We start from the raw sequence: 16,743 nt of genomic DNA, 5'->3' as shown, positions 1-16,743 counted from the left end.
GGGGAATGCTAGGCCACTTTTGTTTACCAGAAGGCTGTGCCATCCACTTCTTCAAAGAAATAAGGGCTGAATTGGTGCAATATCCTCTTCACTGTGGAGCCTCAGGGATATTCCAAACCAATGCAAAAACTGTTGTATCTCCTGTTGAGAGGGGATTCTAGGCAGATGTAAAAGGGGGCTCACCTGAGACTAACAGATTATATTTTCATAGAACTTAAGTAACTGGGCTGTTAGAGAAAGAGACATGCTGGCAAGCTCTCTGCACTTTCTTTTTTGCTTCTTCAGTAAATAAATAGCTGGCTCAGGACTGTCTCCCCATTTCCCTGCATCAGTGAGAAGCACAGAGAGGCTAGTTCTGCTGCATACTGATTTTCTTTGTAGGCTTGCTACCTTAAGTAGAAAGAGGATGCTGTGCAGATTGACCAGATTGAGGCTAGAATAAGAATAGCTGCATCCATAGCTTCTTGCTAGGCTCTTGGGCATCTCTGCAGCAAACTTCTCTTTCCCTGTGTTTGGCTTGAGATTTAGCCTGGGTGGAACCTATTTGGCAGGTTTCTACCTTTGCCTCAAATGAAATCTTTGCAGGGCAAGGGACTTTGCATTGTTTTGTTTGTTTGTTTTTAAATGCTGCTGGTTTCTACTGCAGTGGTGGAACCAAGAAGAAAGGGTCCCTGCTGTCAGAGGGTATTTTGCATCTTTCTCTTGCTTTGTCCTGACCTCCAGCGCTGCAGCAGCTTCTGCTTCTCTTGAGCGAGGCTGCAGCACTCAGTTACAAGTAAGTTGCACTCTCCTAGGTGAGGATGACAAGCTGATCCTGTGTGACGAGTGTAACAAAGCCTTCCACCTGTTTTGTCTGAGACCGGCGCTCTATGAGATACCAGATGGTGAATGGCAGTGCCCAGCGTGTCAGCCTTCTACTGCCAGGCGCAGCTCACGGGGCAGGTGAGTGACCCTCCTTTCCTTTGTCTTGCCACTGATGCACAGTTCTAGCCGTGCTTTCACAAGATGACCAAAACAGCCTGAAACAGAGCCCCTTTAAAAGGTTTGAAATAGCCTAGTTAACTCAATGGCACTGGCACAATAGAAAAGCAATTTTTTCAGGCTGTAACTTCAGCACACCTGTGTTGTACTGACCCATGACAACTTCAGGAGTTTTAATAAATAACTTGTGTGGCAGTGAAAACATGCACAAAACATCAACCAAAATTGGATGCAGTAAGGGCTGTTGTTTTCTTTGACTGAGCAGCTAGTTGGGTTGCTTTTTCATGGGAGTGTAGTTGGTAGTACTGCAGCTCAGCCCCTACTCTGCTACTAAAAATCAGGCTACAAAATGCCACTTTGATGGTTTTCTGGACCTGATAAACCTTAACAAGGCAGGAGTCCTTACAGGGCTGCAGAGGGAACATGGTTTGAGGAGGAATCAAAGTTGTTCTATGCAGCAGAAATTAGTAGTTGCCCCCTGACAGCAAGGGGTTGAATTGTTCTTTGAATTGCAAGCTGAAAGTTAAATGTATGCGAGATGTATTTTTCTGTTTACAATGTATGTCCTCTGCTGATTGTGACTGTCCTGCATCTACCTGCTTGTCAGCCAGTGAGGCTATCAAATGGCATCTGAAGCATAAGCAGTCAACAAACAGATCCCTTCCAGAGTGGCAGCACAGCAAGAGGTGCACTAGCTTGTAACGTGCAGGTGGTGTATGGCCTTAAGAGTATTACTTACTCCCTGGGCACCATTTAAGAGTTCATCAGGCTTGTACAAAAATGACAGGGCTTCAATGCAGCTGTTCTAGCCTGAGATCATAGTTACTTTGATGTGGCAGAGTCACCTGCAAGCTGCTTGGCTCCTGGACAAGAGCCATCAGGTGGGGTAACACCTGTCTTGTTATCTGCTTTCTGCTCTTGTCTTCCTGGCTGGGGCAAGGAAAAATGTCGGCCTGGCAGCACTTTTGCCCCTCCTGTACCGTGGGAGCTTATTCTTATTCCTTTTACTGCTCAAGATCCTCTTTCTCCAGAGGATTGAGACTCCCACAACAGCTTTGCCTTTGTCCCCTTTTGCCTATGCATGCTGTTTTGTTTTCCTGTTTTGGTAATGGTTTGAATGTTTTAACAGACACATGCGAGAAGTTGCAACTGTCCTGGGCAGGGAGTCTCTGTGGCTTCTGACATCAGCACATAAGAAGCCTGACGCTCTGCTTACTAATAAATACAAGCTTAGCTGTGAATAATAGTAAACGAGGTCTGTTTCCTATAGTGCACATGCAAGTGGCATGACAGTGGAAGGAGATAATGGGAAAATATTCCAGCAGAAACAAAAAAGCCCCCCTTTTGAAACTTCTTAGGCCAGGCCTGCAGACCTGAGTAAAACAGCAGCACATCCTCTCTGGGAGGAGTAATTGCACAGCAATCACAATCTTAAAATCCCTTATCATGTGGTCAAGGTGCCTAGAACAGCAAAAATATACAGATTCAGCTGTTGGGGATTTTCAGCCCAGATGTTCAGACGATAGCCTGGGAAGTGCCCTTGTAGCTGTAGCTACAACTTGATACTCTCTGAAATACAGTAGAGGGCTTCATTCTGAGACTGGGTGTTTATTTTACATTGAGGTGGTCAGGAAGTCTCTGCCTGTGAACAAACAGTTCGGAGGGCCTCTGATGCCCAGGCTCTGGTACAACAGATGTGTTTACCTGCCTTACTCTAGGAACTATGCAGAGGATTCTGCTGAAGATGAAGGTGAAGAAGGTGAGGAAGCTTCTGATGAACCAGATGCTGAGGAGGAAGAAGAGGAGGAAGAAGATTATGAAGTTGCTGGACTGAAATGTAAGGCTTTGACCATGCAGGAAAGTAACAGAAAATATTAAGACTCTGCTTTCAGCATCCAAAGTTTTGATCCCATTTGGGACTTGTGCTTTTCCTCACACAGAACAGGTTCTTACTTGGAAACATTGGGAGGTGTCACAGGGAAGCCTGTGGTGGTGCTGGATGTTTCCTGGGGAGCTGGAGTGAACCCTTGTCCCTTTGTGATAGGGTCAGCGCTAGCAAAGACTGAAACAGCAGTGAGCTCTTGCTTGCTGCCCAGTCACTCCCTGGGAATGCTGCTGAGACCATTAAGAGTGCTGCGAGGCGGTCAGCAGAGGCTGCAGCAGGGCAGCGCGAGGCAGCAGCATTATCAGTTACTGGTATTGGCAGTCTCTGTGCCTACAGGGTTTGTTGGTAAACTGGATGCTGTTAATAGATGCTTATGGAGCTTTAACCACAACTCCTTCTCGCTTTTTCCCTTCCCACGAGCTCATAACCTCTTAAATGCAGGATTTCTAGTTATTTGGCAAGGAGGCATTTTCAGACAGTAGGACTAGCACTTCCTCTGCCCATTCCTGTGGGAAGGCACAGCACTTGAGGTGTAGTGTGGCCTGGACTGGCAGCACCCTTTGGTTGCATACAGGGACCACTCAGGATGCATAACTGGCTCATTCCTGGGCAGCTGAGTGGAATAAAATAGACTCCTCAATGACTGCTTCTCCACTTAACCACTTTTTAGTACGTGTATCCTTGTTTTTAGGGGAATTGACTCAGTCTCATTTGGGCAACTTGATGCACTGAAAAAATCAATCTTGGAGTGGCATACTGCCAGCATTTGCTTTCTATCAAAATGCCCTTGACTGACATAAAATTAGCTTCAGAGTGTCTTAACCAGGGCAGATGGTGCAATCCGGAGACTGGGACCCAAAGGATTATCCCATGTTCTTTCAAGGCTTTTCATGCAGGTCTATCAGTCTTGGTTCCCCTGCTTTATTCTGGTTTCGGGGATGTTCACTGATACCCTGGCTATGGACGCTGCTTGTTGTCCTGCGGTGTAACCATGTCCACACTTGGAGTGTGTTCAGCCTATGTTGCATGGCCAAGTCAGGAGCTGAGCCAAGGTTTCCAAACAATAGCAAATGAGGGTTACAGTCACTAAAAATAAAGCGCTAAATGCAACCCCTGGTTTTAAAGAGCATTAACATGGAAAGGTCACTGTGGAAAACTTTTGTTTTAATAGAGAAGTCCCATTAATCCTCGTGGCATTTATCCTGAGGCATATAACCTAGAATGTTGGATTGTCAGACATTTAACACATGCTGCATGCTTGACACACAAGCAGAGTGACAGCAGGCAGACGTCCCACTGCCCTGACACACGCTCCTCGTGCAGGGGGCCCGGCAAGATGATTTATTGGACAGGGCTGGATTAGAAGCCGCAGATGAAGTGCTACAGCGCGCTGGATACAGCTTGCTCGAGCACTTGTGACCAGGTGGAAGGAGCTTGGCTGGGGAAGACGACTAACACATTTTCCTGATACAGAGGGGTCATGGGAGAAACTTAAGACAAGGGAGTGCGTCAGCACACTTGCATTTCCATCAGTGTGAAGCTCTGACAGGCAGACTAACAAACGGGCAAGTGCCTCTCTATGGGATATAATGCAGCAGCCCCGGTCTTGGGGAATAAAATCCCATTGTTTCCCACTTGCAGCACGTGGAGCAGCTCCCGGCTGCAGTAACTTGACACTCTCCCTGCACACAGTTCACTTTTCAGGGGGGCTTAGCAACTGGCTTATCCCATTTATGTGGGCCGCTTATAAATGCTTGGAAAAGCATCCATCCCCAAACCGGTGAGGAGCAAGGGGGCAGCAGGAAACCGGGGAAACCGCAAGTTTCTGCTCCCGGTACTTTCAGAAAGGATGTTGCAGTTATGTTTGAGACAACTGTCTGTCCTTGCATTACTTCCTCTGCTCTCCCTCAAGTCTCGATGCGTCAGGGTCTCAGCATTTGGTTCTGCAGGCAGAGGGGCTTGCTGTTACAGCCCTGCACGAGCCTTACCTGCAGCAGAGGAGCTGGAAGCTCCCAGGTCTCCCTCAGAGCTCGAGGGTCTGCCAGTGCTGTTGGCTGGCGTGTGTGACCACCCTTCAGCAGAAGGCTGTTGCCATATAGCAATGGCCTCCCTGGACAGGAGGCGATTACCCGCATATCTCCTCTGGAGAGGGTATCAAGAGCACAGCTGACATGAGCATGTGCTGGGTGAGGACAGGCTGACAAGAAGCTGGGTTGTTGCAGTCATCTGTGGGTTCGCTAGCTCCTCTGCGCTGTGAGCGAGGGTCCGCCTGGTCTGTACGGTTGGGCAAAGGGCTTGTGATCTCTGCTTCCAGGTTAACCCATTCTTCCTAAGCCTGTGGCTTATATGTTTCAGTGAGACCCAGAAAGGCAGCCCGGGGCAAGCAGAGCACAGCCATGTACTCCTCGAGGCAGGGAAGGCACCAAAGGAAGAAGCAGTCGCTGCACCCTGCCAGGGGACCCCGGCAGCGGGCTGCACCTGTCAACGGCGCAGACATTGATGAGCTGGTAAGAGCCAAATTGCTCCCTGGAGGCTGCTCACATCATGAGTTATAAACGAAACAGGTGTCACGCTTCCTCCCCTTCCCAAAGAAATACCCGGAATCGTATTGTGAAACCCAGGCTGGGCTGGGGGTGGGTTAACAAAGGAGGCATATCCTTAAGGGCCCGGTACAAACGGAGCACAGATATGCCAGGCATCTTTCCCCAGCCACTTTCACACATTGTCCCCCTTGAGTAGCAGGCAGCCTGCAGCTTGTTAAAGGGTTTTAAATAGTATCCATATGTCTCTGCAGAGAGGTGGGGGGACTGAGGTCCCCCCTGGATGGTCAAGAGAATGCCAGCAATGTTGGACCCTTGCTCCCCAGCCTTGGCCGTTTTCTGACAGTTGTTGTCTGTATGGTTACTCCCCAACCTCCAGGACATAATTTGGCTGGTTTAGGTTTCACTTGACATTTAAAGAATAAAACCTTATGCTCCTGAACAGAGCAATCTTGTGCGTGCGTGCGAGGCGGGGTGGAGCTGCAGCATGCTGCGCTGTTTGTTCTGGGGAGGGACACACCACACGGGATACGTGAGGATATTCCAGCCCCATGGGCCACGTCACAAGCGTCTGCTAGATCTGCCATCTGTCCGCTGACCAGCACTAGTAGTGCTGGTGTATCCTGTCACTCTTCTTGAGCGGTCTTGATCGTGGTCTTTGGGCTCATTGCTTCTTACGCGGGGTGTGGGTGGGCTGGCTAGTGGATCTGCAGTGTCTTTTTAGCTGGTCTGGGTTACAGATTGGATGGCAACCAAACCAGCAAGCCCAGCGTGGGCTGCCACAGCCAGCTTAAAGTGATATTCAAGTGGGGAAAATCTTACCAAACAGCTGGGTCAGGGTCTCTGACAAAACAATGACTTGAGGAAGAGGACTCCGCTAGGGTGCTCTCGCTTACCGTTTGTCCTGGGAAGAGACCAAAGCTGGCTCAGGTATAGTGCCCTGTGTTGTGGAGCCTTCCCGTCATCTGACGTACCCTAAGCAGCGATGCCTCGCGAGCTGTGCACTCAGAGCGAAGGGGGTGTCCCTGTGCTGGTGGCTGACCCGCTGCAGATCCCTGGGCAAATGGCTGACCTTGTGTTCAGCCTGTGTACGGGACAGCAGTGCTCGAGGCATCAGCTGCTCTTTGGTATTTCAAATGGCATGGTTGGCTCTGCAATGTCAGTACAGCAGCACAAGTGCTTTTTCCCTCTGCCTCTCGTGTGCTGTCCGCCGGGGGATCAGAGAAGGTAGGGAGAGGGAATTCACACTCCCCATTTGCTGTCATTTATTCTTTGGCTGCTTGTTTTGACCATGTTGTCTTTGAACCTATCTTGAAAAAGCTTGCTGCCCCCAGAGAAAAGACAGGCTGCTTGTGAGCTATTCCCACCAGAGCTGCTGGATGGGGCTCCCGTTCTGTAACTCAAGCTGCCGCTGCATGTCTTGGCTGTTACCGTCAAAGGTCCCGCAGCAGAGCAGTTTGCCTCTTGATTATTGTAGAAGATGGCTGCATCTGAAAGACTTGAACTTTGTTTCTGCAGCAGTACTACGTATCCCCACCCCTTGAGACACTAGCTCGTAAGTGAGAGGATTGAAAAGAAAAGCTCGCCTAAGAACCAGCTTCTTTGGCCTCAAAACTGTTTGCTGAACGCTAAAGCCCGTAGTGGTTCCCTCCTTTTAACAGCATCCTTTGTGTGGGCAGGTCCTTCAAACAAAGAAGACGGCACGTCGCCAAAACCTGGAGCTGCAGAAGTGTGAGGAAATCCTCAGCAAGCTGATCAAGTACCGCTTTAGCTGGCCCTTCAGGTGAGGGCAGGTGGCCTCCTCCGTGGGCGCAGGAGTGTCCACAGGCAGTGTGCAGGTGTGGGCTGGCCATGCTGCAGTCCTGCTGGATCCACTTGCTGGCTGAGAGACTGGGGTTTCAAAAGCAAGTTATGGATGGGAGGAAAGGGAGTGAAGCTACTCCAGAAGAAACCACCACGGTCTCTCAGTCCTCTGCTGCACTGAAGACGTGGGGCCCTTCTGAGGTGCTGTAAGGGTGGGTGGCAGGCTGCGGGCCAAAGAGGAGAGGCTGGGGTGGGTGCTTTCTGCAGCCCCCGGCATTTGCAGTAGCGGGGTGTGACTGAGAGAAGGTAGCCATACCTGCCACGTGCCAGTCCCTGTGCCTGGGCCAGCTCTCTGGGCCGACGGGCAAGCTGCTGTCCTTCCCATCACCGTGCCGAGGCCACTGTGGGGCTGACGTGTCTGTAGCACTGTCAAGGTGCTGGTTGGGTTTGTTACGGCACTGGCGGGTCGTAGGTCGGGGCTGCTGCTCGAGCGAAGGGGGTGGGCGTGATTCTTACTCCTCTACAGCTCTGCTCTGTGGCCAGGGCCGTCATTTTCCTCCTATCTTTGTGGCTCTTCATTCGGCAGGGAGCCAGTGACCACGGAGGAAGCCGAAGATTACTTTGAGGTCATCAGCAACCCTATGGACTTCCAGACTATGCAGAGCAAGTGCTCTTGCGGCAATTACCGCTCGGTGCAGGAGTTCCTCTCCGACATGAAGCAGGTGTTCTCCAACGCCGAGCGCTATAACCAGAACGGGAGTCACGTACTCTCCTGCCTGGAGAAGACGGAACAGTGTTTGATTGACATGGTGCACAAACACCTGCCTGGCCACACGTATGCACGCAGGAAACGCAAGAAGCTCTCTGCCAGGTGCCAGGGACTGGAGGATCAGGAAGGGGACAGTGAGTCAGAGCCCCTTGAACATTCCCGGGGGCGGAAAAGGAAGAAATGAGGGATGGGGAGACTAGGGGGAGAGCCAGAGCTGGAGCAGGCCTTCCGGTGCTGCCATGCAGCAGGATGGGTTGTCTCGAGGGAGTTGGGAAGCAGCAGGCACTTCTCTATTAATCCAGCCTTCCCTTTGGCCCGTCCTAGTTTTAATTTTTCTGCAATTTCCTCAAGTATTTGGTCATCCATTGAGTGAGCAGAGATGACTTACTGCTTCCTGCAAAGTCCGCAAAGCTCTTAACGAGTCTGTCCTGCCAGGAGGGGAAGGTGGGAGGGCAAGGGGAGGGCCTGGCTAAAGCCTGGCCGGGCAGGGGAGCACGACACCTACTCTAGCGTGGGCGCTGTCGGCTTCCTTGGGATGAGCCGCTTCCTCCCCTCCGCGAGCAGCCAGCGCCGGAGCGTGGTGGGACCTCTGCTGTCTGCTGCCTGTGATGTGAAACCAGCCTTGAGCTGGTGCAGGGAGGGATCATATTGCTTCACAGAAGGACTGGGTGCGATCAGGCCAATGGGCTGCTAGTTCTTGTATGTATATATTTATATGGTGTTAATTTTGAGCCCCCAATGAAGGGCTGCATAGGGCAAGCAAGCACTTACATTTATGGAGATACGGCTTCCACCAGCATCCTAACACAATTGGCTTCGAGGTGCTCTTGCTTTTCCCCTCTCTCTTCTCGGGGAGCGATCTTCGGAGGTTGCGCGCCGAAGAGGGTTCTTCTGAGCTCAGCTCTTCACACGTACACGGCAAGGAGGAGGCAGTTGGCTTCCCTGCTCACCTTGAACAGCACACAATCACGTAGCCCTTTGGATGAACCGAGTGCCAGAAGCATACTGGAGAGCGTGGTTTTCTGCACGCCCTGTAGGGAGCTCCAGGGTAAGGGGAACAGCAGAAACATGTTCTGTGTAACTTTTTAAATTAATTTTCTAGTTGAAAGTGGCTTGTTTCTAGCTGTGATCTTGTACAAAGAACACCTGTAAGATACCGTTGTCTTGCTTTGGCACATGTACAGTTTATATGAAATTGTGTTTGCTTTATATTTCCCCCCCTCCTAAAACTCATTTTCCTACCAGTAGCTGGAGTTACACCGGAGGACTTGTTGGCGGGCGATCTCCCAGTCCCTCTCTAGCCACGCTCTCACCATGTTTTATAGTAATACCTTCCCTAGCTCACCTCCTTCGCGCTCCCCCAGCGCAGCAAGGACCATCCCGCTCCCAGTCCTGCTGGGAGGCTGCTCTGCTGCAGCCCCAGCAGTGGGTCCTGCTGCCCGAGATACTGACTTTTCTCTAAGAAAAGGGTGTGTTTTTTCATCACTTCTCCCTCTCCATCATGACAGGTTTTGATCATACAATCAGGGCTTGAATTTTTTATCATAGAAGTCTTCAATTTGGAACAAACCAGCCACAGGGTGCTCTATACTGGTTTTGTAACAGAAAAGCAAAAGCAGCTGTTGCAGCTCCTGTGATTTGAGAAGAAAAGAATCATCGATTAAAAATTGCGGCCTAGTTTTGTGAACTTTTTCGGTTTTTGTTTTTTGGTTTTTTTTTAACAGGTATTTGTTTCAGTTCTGGACTGTCGATGGCTGCAGAGATTAGGCAGGTTTCCAGCCACTTCCCTCTTCCTCTCTCCCCAGCCTTAGCTCCCTGCCCCACAGAATAGCACTGACATTTGTATTTCGCACGTCCCCTTCAGAGGCTTTGTTTTTGTCCTGTTCATAGAGAACATTTTCTGCAGGTCCTACACGGTGAAACCTTTGGAACTGTACGTTTTTTAAAAATACATGTCATTTTGGGGGGAGGGGGTTTCTGCTAAGGGCTGTACTTGTAATAAATTGGAAACGTAAAAATAAACATTATGTACTTGTGTTTGTAAAACTGGCTTGCAGTGAGTCCTTTGCGGGCGCCCTGTGTTCGTGTGGGACTGTCTGGGATGTCTCGCCTCCGCCTGCCCCCACCAGACACGATGTGGCTGCCTTCCGCAGGGAAAATGGAGCTGCAGAGCAAGGGATCAAGGGATCAGCGGGGTTAGGTCAGCTTGCAGCTCTGAAGAACGTCTTCTAGGCCTCCTGCTCAGGTTTGGTTGTACCACCCCCTGGGCTGTGCCTCGGTTCCCAGTATCGCAACTGGCTTGTGCCATGCCCTCTGTGGTAGCGCTGCCCTCGCGCACCGCCTTTCCTAAGCTGTGCTGGCACAAAATAACGTGCTGGCACGGACATGTGTGCTCCGAGCTGGCCCTGTTTATCGTCCTCCCCCGAGACGAGGGGTAGGGCTGTGCTCTTCCTGCCCTGGGGCAGGGGGAGGTCATCGGAATGCGGGAGCAGTCCTCGGGCTGGCCCCCCCCTTCGGTCCCTTGTCTCCTGCGGGCTGCCAGCGTGACACTTGTCCTCCTGCCCCAGCACGCAAGGTGGGACCGGGTAGCTCTCCTGAAGGAAATACAAGGGGGTGATGGGGGAGCTGAAATGTCTCTGCTCTTTCACCCCAGCGTTGCCTGGCTGGATGGCCATCAGAACTGCCCCCCTCATTTTCTTAATGTGTGTTTTGCAACCGTAGCCTTGCGGGCTGCAGCTCAGAGATCAGCAAGGACCGTTCCTGCTGGTCTCCGAGAGCACGACTCCCAACCCACCATCCTGGTCTCTGACGGGGACGCGCTGGGCTCCCGACATAGTGAGCTTCAAAGGCAGCACAGGCTGGGGAGGCGGTGAACCAGTGCTGATGTACAACCCGTCATCCGTGAAACAAATGTGTTGGCCGAAGTTCTGCCTACATTTCTGCCAGTGCTGCACCGCTAGGAAGGTCATGGTTTCCTGGGTGCCTTTATTGTCCTCCTTGCTCAGGAGCCAAGCTGGGAGTGCTCCAGCCAGGTCCAGCTCTGCCGCGCAGCAGAAATCCCTTGATGGATTTGAGGGCTTGAAGGCTCTTGGTGATGGACCGATGCTGCTTTCCCCAGAGAAGCCTCATGCCCTCTCCACAAGAGGTGGTTTGGTTTGCTAGGTATGCAACGGGACCTGGGTGAATCAGAGCATGACTCAAGCTGGGACGTTTCCAGGCCTCGGCGTGCAGACCTCACACCAGCATCTGCTCTGAGACCTTTTCGGAGACTTCTTTTTATAGCAGCCCCTGCATGGCATTAGTGTCCTGTGCAGGAGTTATAAATAGCTGTCCCCATGCCCGGCAGGCGAGTGCATGGGGCTGGCGGGCAGCCGTGGCCCTGCTGCCTGCTGGCACTGCGGGCTGGGGGACGGTCACCAGCCCGGCTGCAGCTGCCATCTCACCAGGGCTGGCCTGTGACAAACCCCAGTGGGGCACCTGTGTTTTCTGGAGTTCCAGCACGGCCTCAGGTGGAGGCCATGGGGGTGCAGCGGGTGAGGAGCCTTGAGCTTGCTCCCCCCTTGGCTTCCTCATGCCTTAATCATTAATACTAACCAATTAATAGTCTGGGTAACTTGGGATTTTTAGCATGTTCCCAGAGCACAGTGACTTTCCTTCTGCTACTCAAACCCTGGAGGGAGCACCCTGCTTGCGAGGGGGAGTACTGTCCGCAGCTCAGCGAGTGCTGGGGGACACGAGGCTTGACTTCTCCGTGCTTAGTTGGACCAGGACCTTGGGGGTGTCCCGAGCCCACGTTCACCCCGTGGCAGCCCCGGCTCAGCCTCTGCAGCCATCCCTCCTGCTGGCACCGGGGAGGGGCAACCATGGCAGCAGTGCCCAAGCTGGGGGGGCTGCCCCTGCAGGGATGGGGCAGCGCTGAACCCTGCTTGCCCCTGGCAGAGGGGCTTCTGTGGCTGCCCCAACCCTGCTGGAGCCGGGTGTTTGGCTGCCTTTGGGGCTGCTCCAGGTAGGATGGAGACGGGATGCAGGGATGATCTTGGGGTGGGGGGATACGGAGGAAGGCTGAGCCTCCCCAGCACAGGGTTGAAAGTGGCTGTGATAAGGGGACAGCCGGTGTCCCTGGCAGAGCCCTTCCAAGGGGCAGCTCTGGTTTGGGGCAGGCTCTGTGGAAAAGCTCTGTCTCCCCAGCAGGGCCAGCCATGCCCAGCACCTCGGGGCTGGTTGCCTCTGGCGGAGCCGGCCGGGCTGCCGGGGCTGATAGCGTGCGGTGGTCGGGCGCCGGCGGCCCCACCACTGCCCGATAGCCGGGGCCCGGTTATCTGGGTGAGTGCTCAAGAGGCAGTGAGATACTTGGCAAGTGCCGGGGTGCTCAAGGGCAGGCTGTCCCTGCCGAGCGCCGCGAGCCGGGACACACCATCGCCGTGCCACGTGTCCGGGCGTGCAAGCCAAAGGTGCACCGAGCTGGCTCAGGGCTCAGCGCCGCAGGGCTGCCTGCCTGCAGCCTGTGGGGGGGTCCAGTGCAGGGGCTGTACCCCTGCGCCCCCTCGACGGGCAGCCCCTGCCCTGTGCTGTGCCTGTCTCCCCAGGCTGGACTTTGGAGCCTGTCCCGCAGCCAATATTGACTCTCCTGCCCCAGGTCACGGCCCTTTTATCTGCCCAAACAAACCCTCCGGTGGCAGCCGGGGGAGCCCATGAGGCTGTGACCCCCACAGCGGTGGGGGCCAGGCAGGGTCCCTGCCCTGGCACCACTACCATCACCAGCCTGGGGAAGGGGCTGGGTGCCCACTGGCCCAGCCAGAGGCACGCCTGCCTCCCAGCACCCCAAATCAGGCGCAAGCCCCTCGGCCGCCCCCCGCACCGCACCGGCAGTGGGGACTCCTTCACGCCTCAGCTGCCGAGACGGCTTCTGGGGAGGCAAAGGCTTTTCTCAGTTCAGTCGCTCGACTTCTCCCGCCGTCCCGGCACCCCCGGGGGTGGCGGATGAAAGACGGTTCGCTGCATCAATCACAGCAGCACAAAGCCCCGGTGCAGCACCGTGGCAGGCGAGGGGCTGCCGAACCCAGCCCTGGCACCACCTCTGCCTTGGGGAGGGGTGGTCTTGCACCTCTCCTTCGGCTGCAGCCCTGACGTGGGGCTCTGAGCTATAAGGGCTTTGCTGGGGCGGGGGCCGAGGGCTGTTGGTGCGGGCAGGCAGTGGGTGCTAGGTTGGGTGCTGAAAGGAGGATCCCTTGCTGGCTTGTTGCTCCCTGGGCAAGAGAGAGGGGGGCCCAGAGACCCTCACTGGGGCCCAGCACTGCCCCAGCCTGCACGCTGGCTGACTAACGGGCAATCAGATGGTGGACAAGTCTGAGCATCACCAGGGCTGCCTGTATCCCTGCTACAACCCCCTGCCTGCCACAGGTCCCGTGCTGCCTGTGTCCCTGCCCACAGCCCCTTGCCCACCGTGGGACCGGGGCAGAGCCCATCTCTCCCCTCCGGCACTGGGAACCCACTGCACATCCCCGGGGGCAGCCGGGCAAACCAGCCCCACGAACTCTCTGCAGAGTGAAGCTGCTCCCCATTCCCAAGGTGTCTCGGGGCAGGGTGGGCATCGGCCCCGCCACCGCTGAGCCCTCTGCAGGGCCACGCTGCCCAGGAGGACGGAGGCACCCACCACTGCTGCCCGTCTCACTCCCCGGCCAGCCCGCGGCGAGGACAGAACCGGCTCCCCCCGCCAGCCCCGGCGACACCAGCTGAGGCTTGAATTTCCCTCCGGACAATGGGGAAGGCAAGCTGGGATTGTAACCGGAGTGGGGGATAAATAAAGCTGCCCAGAAGTTTCCATTACCCGCACCTCGGGCTTCTGCGTGGGACATCAAAGCTGAGCCTTCTCTGCCCCAAGGTCCTGTGCCCCCAGCCCATCGCCCTGGCTCCTGGCCTGCTGTGCCCTGGGCGCTGGAGCGCCAAGCCCCCTCGCCTGGCACTGAGGCCCCAGCAGCCGATGGCACCGACACAAATCACCTACAGAGCGCAGAGTGGAAAAGATGATTCGTTAGCGTGACAGCGCAGGAAAACCCTCCTCCTTGGCCAGGAGGCGGCGGGTGCCAGAACCAGCCCCAAGGAAGCCACAGCGGGAGCTGGACGCAGGGAGCCCCCCGGTACATGCTCCCACCGCAGCGGGTGGCACCCCGACATAGCACGGTCCTCCTCTTTCCACCGGCACGAGAGCCCCCCGGGCCCAGCACGCACCAGCCACGGGGACCGCGGCCCCGACCCGCTGAGCCGGGGGGGCTCCCGTGGGACTGCTCTCGACCCCCTCAAATTCCTCCAAACAGCACCAGGCTCGGTTGAAATAACACATCCAGGGTTTATTGTTTTTTCCATTCCTTGCAGCTAATGATTAAAAAAAAAAAAATCTAAAATAAATTACAGAATTAAATAAACACGGACTGGATTATTCCCCTCCCTGCCCCATCCCCGCCGCCCCCCCTAAAGAAAGCGTTAGAAGAGTCACTGGATTTGGCAACAGCAACAACAACAAAACAACCTCTAGGAAAAAGCAGCTACTTGTCAGGGTCGAGCGGTGCCGGGGGGGGGTTCCGCGGGCCTCGCCACCCCAAACCAGTGTGCGTCCCCCCTCCCGCCGCCCCTCAGCCTCTGCCCTTGCCCCCAGTGGCGTCCCCTTGCCCCTTACCCGTGAGGCTGGCTTCCCCCGGCGCGCTGTCCCCGGGGAGGGGGCAGCCCCTGCTCTAGACGTGTGTGGGGTTGTCCAGATACGGGTCCGTCTTGGTCATGTGCAGCATGACCGTGGGGGCTTTGTAGTGGCAGTGCACCCCGCCGCAGCTCACCCCGCTGCAAGGCTTGCCCCTCGTCCTCACGCCCAGCTTTCTGTTGCACAGGCTCTGCCAGGTCTGCAGCGTCTTGGAGCTCCACACCCACACCCCGCTGGTGATGCCCACCACCAGTGACATGAAAATCTTTAGCATAAAGACGGCCACGGTGGGCACCGAGGCCTCCAAGGAGCAGTTGGCGGCACGCCGGCCGGGGAGGTGCAGGCAGCCACGCTCCAGGGCCCTGAGGTTCCAGTAATCCACGTTCAGTCGCTCATAGAAGTAGCAGACAATGACGCAGGTGGCCGGGACGGTGTAGAGGATAGAGAAGACCCCGATCTTCACCATCAGCTTCTCCAGCTTCTCCGTGTTGGTGCCGCCCGTCTTCATGATCTTCCGGATGTGGAAGAGGGCGACGAAGCCCGTGAGGATGAAGGAGGTGCCGATGACCAGGTAGCAGGAGAGGGGGATGAGGACAAAACCGGTCAGGGCACTGACATCCATGCTCCCCACATAGCACAGCCCCGTGAGCTCGTCCCCTGCCACCTTCCGCATGGTGAGGATGACAATTGTCTTCATGGCTGGGATGCCCCAGGCGGCCATGTGGAAGTAGCTGCTGTGGGCCTCGATGGCCTCATGGCCCCACTTCTTCCCAGCGGCCAGGAACCAGGTCAGGGTGAGGACAACCCACCAGAGGGAGCTGGCCATGCCGAAGTAGTAGAGGATGAGGAAGACGATGGTGCAGCCTGTGCTCTCCAGCCCCTCCTGGATGATGTAGAGCTCGCCGTTCTCCCGGTCGCAGGCGATGTTCTCAGCCCCTGCCACCGAGCGGATGATGAAGGCCACAGAGTAGACATTGTAGCACATGGAGAGGAAGATGATGGGCCTCTCGGGGTACTGGAAGCGGTGGGGGTCGAGCAGGAAGGTGAGGACGGTGAAGGCAGTGGAGACGAAGCAGAGGGTGGACCAGACGGCCATCCAGATGAAGGCAAAGTCCTTGTCCTCCCGGGACCAGTAGACGTCCACCCCGGGGGAGCACCTGGGTGCACAGGAGAGGCTCTTCTCCACGTACTGGAACTTCTCGGGGTTGTCGCAGGCCCCCAGGCCGTTGGGTCCCCGGCCCTCAGCAGTGCCCGGTGGCCAGGGCCGGGGGGCCACGGGCAGCATGCCCTGGCCCTTGTGGGGCTCAGCGGCCGAGGCGTTCTCAGGGGCCTCCATGCAGAGGGCGTTGGGGTCATTCTTGGTGGGCAGCTTGCCGCAGTCGAGTGACTCGGGCCAGCCGAAATTGAACTGTTCCATGATGGGGACGCACTTGTGGCGGGCCTGCTCGCACATGGGGCGGCAGGCGGGGATGCTGGCGCTCACCTGGTCGGTGCACATGGGCGCGTAGAGGGAGCAGAGGAAGAAGCGCAGGTGGACGTGGCAGCCGTACTCCACCAGCGGGGCGAACTCGTGCAGCTTCAGGGCGGCCTCGCGCTGGCTCTCGTGGCCCAGCAGGTTGGGCATGCGGGTCAGGTTGTACCCGATGCCCCGGCACATGGGGATGTCGACGGGCTGGCACCGCGCCGCCCGCCCCCGCGGCCCCTCCAGCCCCCCCAGCTCCAGCCCGCGCCCGGCCGCCGCCAGCTGCCACAGCACCGACAGGGCCAGCCGCAGCCGCAGCGCCGCCATCGCCCGGCCCCGGCCCCGGCCCCGGCCCCGCGGCTACAGCGCCGCCATCGCCCGGCCCCGCCGCCCCCGCGCCCCCGGGACGGCCGCTCGCTGCTGCTGCGGCTGCTGCTGCTGCGGCGGCGGCGCCGCGCCGGGGCAGCTCCCCCCGCCCGCGGCCCCGGCCCCGGCCCCGGCCCCGGCCCCGGCCCGCGCCGCCCCGCGCGCCATGCGGCGGCGGCCCCGCCGAGCGCCCCGCGCCGCCCCGCGCCCGCCGAGCCCCGGCAGCGCCGCGCCGCGCAGCGCCCG

At 56.3% G+C, this 16,743-nt stretch overlaps 2 protein-coding genes across 6 annotated transcripts in view; one reads left to right on the top strand and one right to left on the bottom strand.

The window, feature by feature from the left end:
- Nucleotides 1-10,024, top strand: part of BAZ1B (bromodomain adjacent to zinc finger domain 1B) — a 51,321-nt gene extending 41,297 nt beyond the window's left edge. For all 5 annotated transcript variants that reach the window (XM_075169071.1, XM_075169073.1, XM_075169070.1 and 2 more), the window contains 5 exons: nt 795-942; nt 2,700-2,818; nt 5,222-5,373; nt 7,086-7,189; nt 7,796-10,024. In XM_075169071.1, the coding sequence (XP_075025172.1) occupies nt 795-942; nt 2,700-2,818; nt 5,222-5,373; nt 7,086-7,189; nt 7,796-8,162 (890 nt within the window). In that variant the 3' untranslated portion in view covers nt 8,163-10,024. The remainder of the gene's footprint in view (nt 1-794; nt 943-2,699; nt 2,819-5,221; nt 5,374-7,085; nt 7,190-7,795) is intronic.
- Nucleotides 10,025-14,304: 4,280 nt separating this feature from the next.
- Nucleotides 14,305-16,458, bottom strand: FZD9 (frizzled class receptor 9). Its single transcript, XM_075169075.1, has one exon. The coding sequence runs from the start codon at nt 16,456-16,458 to the stop codon at nt 14,707-14,709; it is 1,752 nt and encodes a 583-aa protein (XP_075025176.1). The 3' UTR covers nt 14,305-14,706.
- Nucleotides 16,459-16,743: the final 285 nt, after the last annotated feature.

Source organism: Calonectris borealis, chromosome 19 (assembly GCF_964195595.1).
Source record: "Calonectris borealis chromosome 19, bCalBor7.hap1.2, whole genome shotgun sequence".
Lineage (NCBI taxonomy): Eukaryota > Metazoa > Chordata > Aves > Procellariiformes > Procellariidae > Calonectris > Calonectris borealis.
This window is presented reverse-complemented; position numbering and strand designations above follow the sequence as displayed.

What these genes read in the sequence shown, in the direction of transcription:
- FZD9 (XM_075169075.1), bottom strand. Translation starts at nt 16,458, where the DNA reads ATGGCGGCGCTGCGGCTGCGGCTGGCCCTGTCGGTGCTGTGGCAGCTG.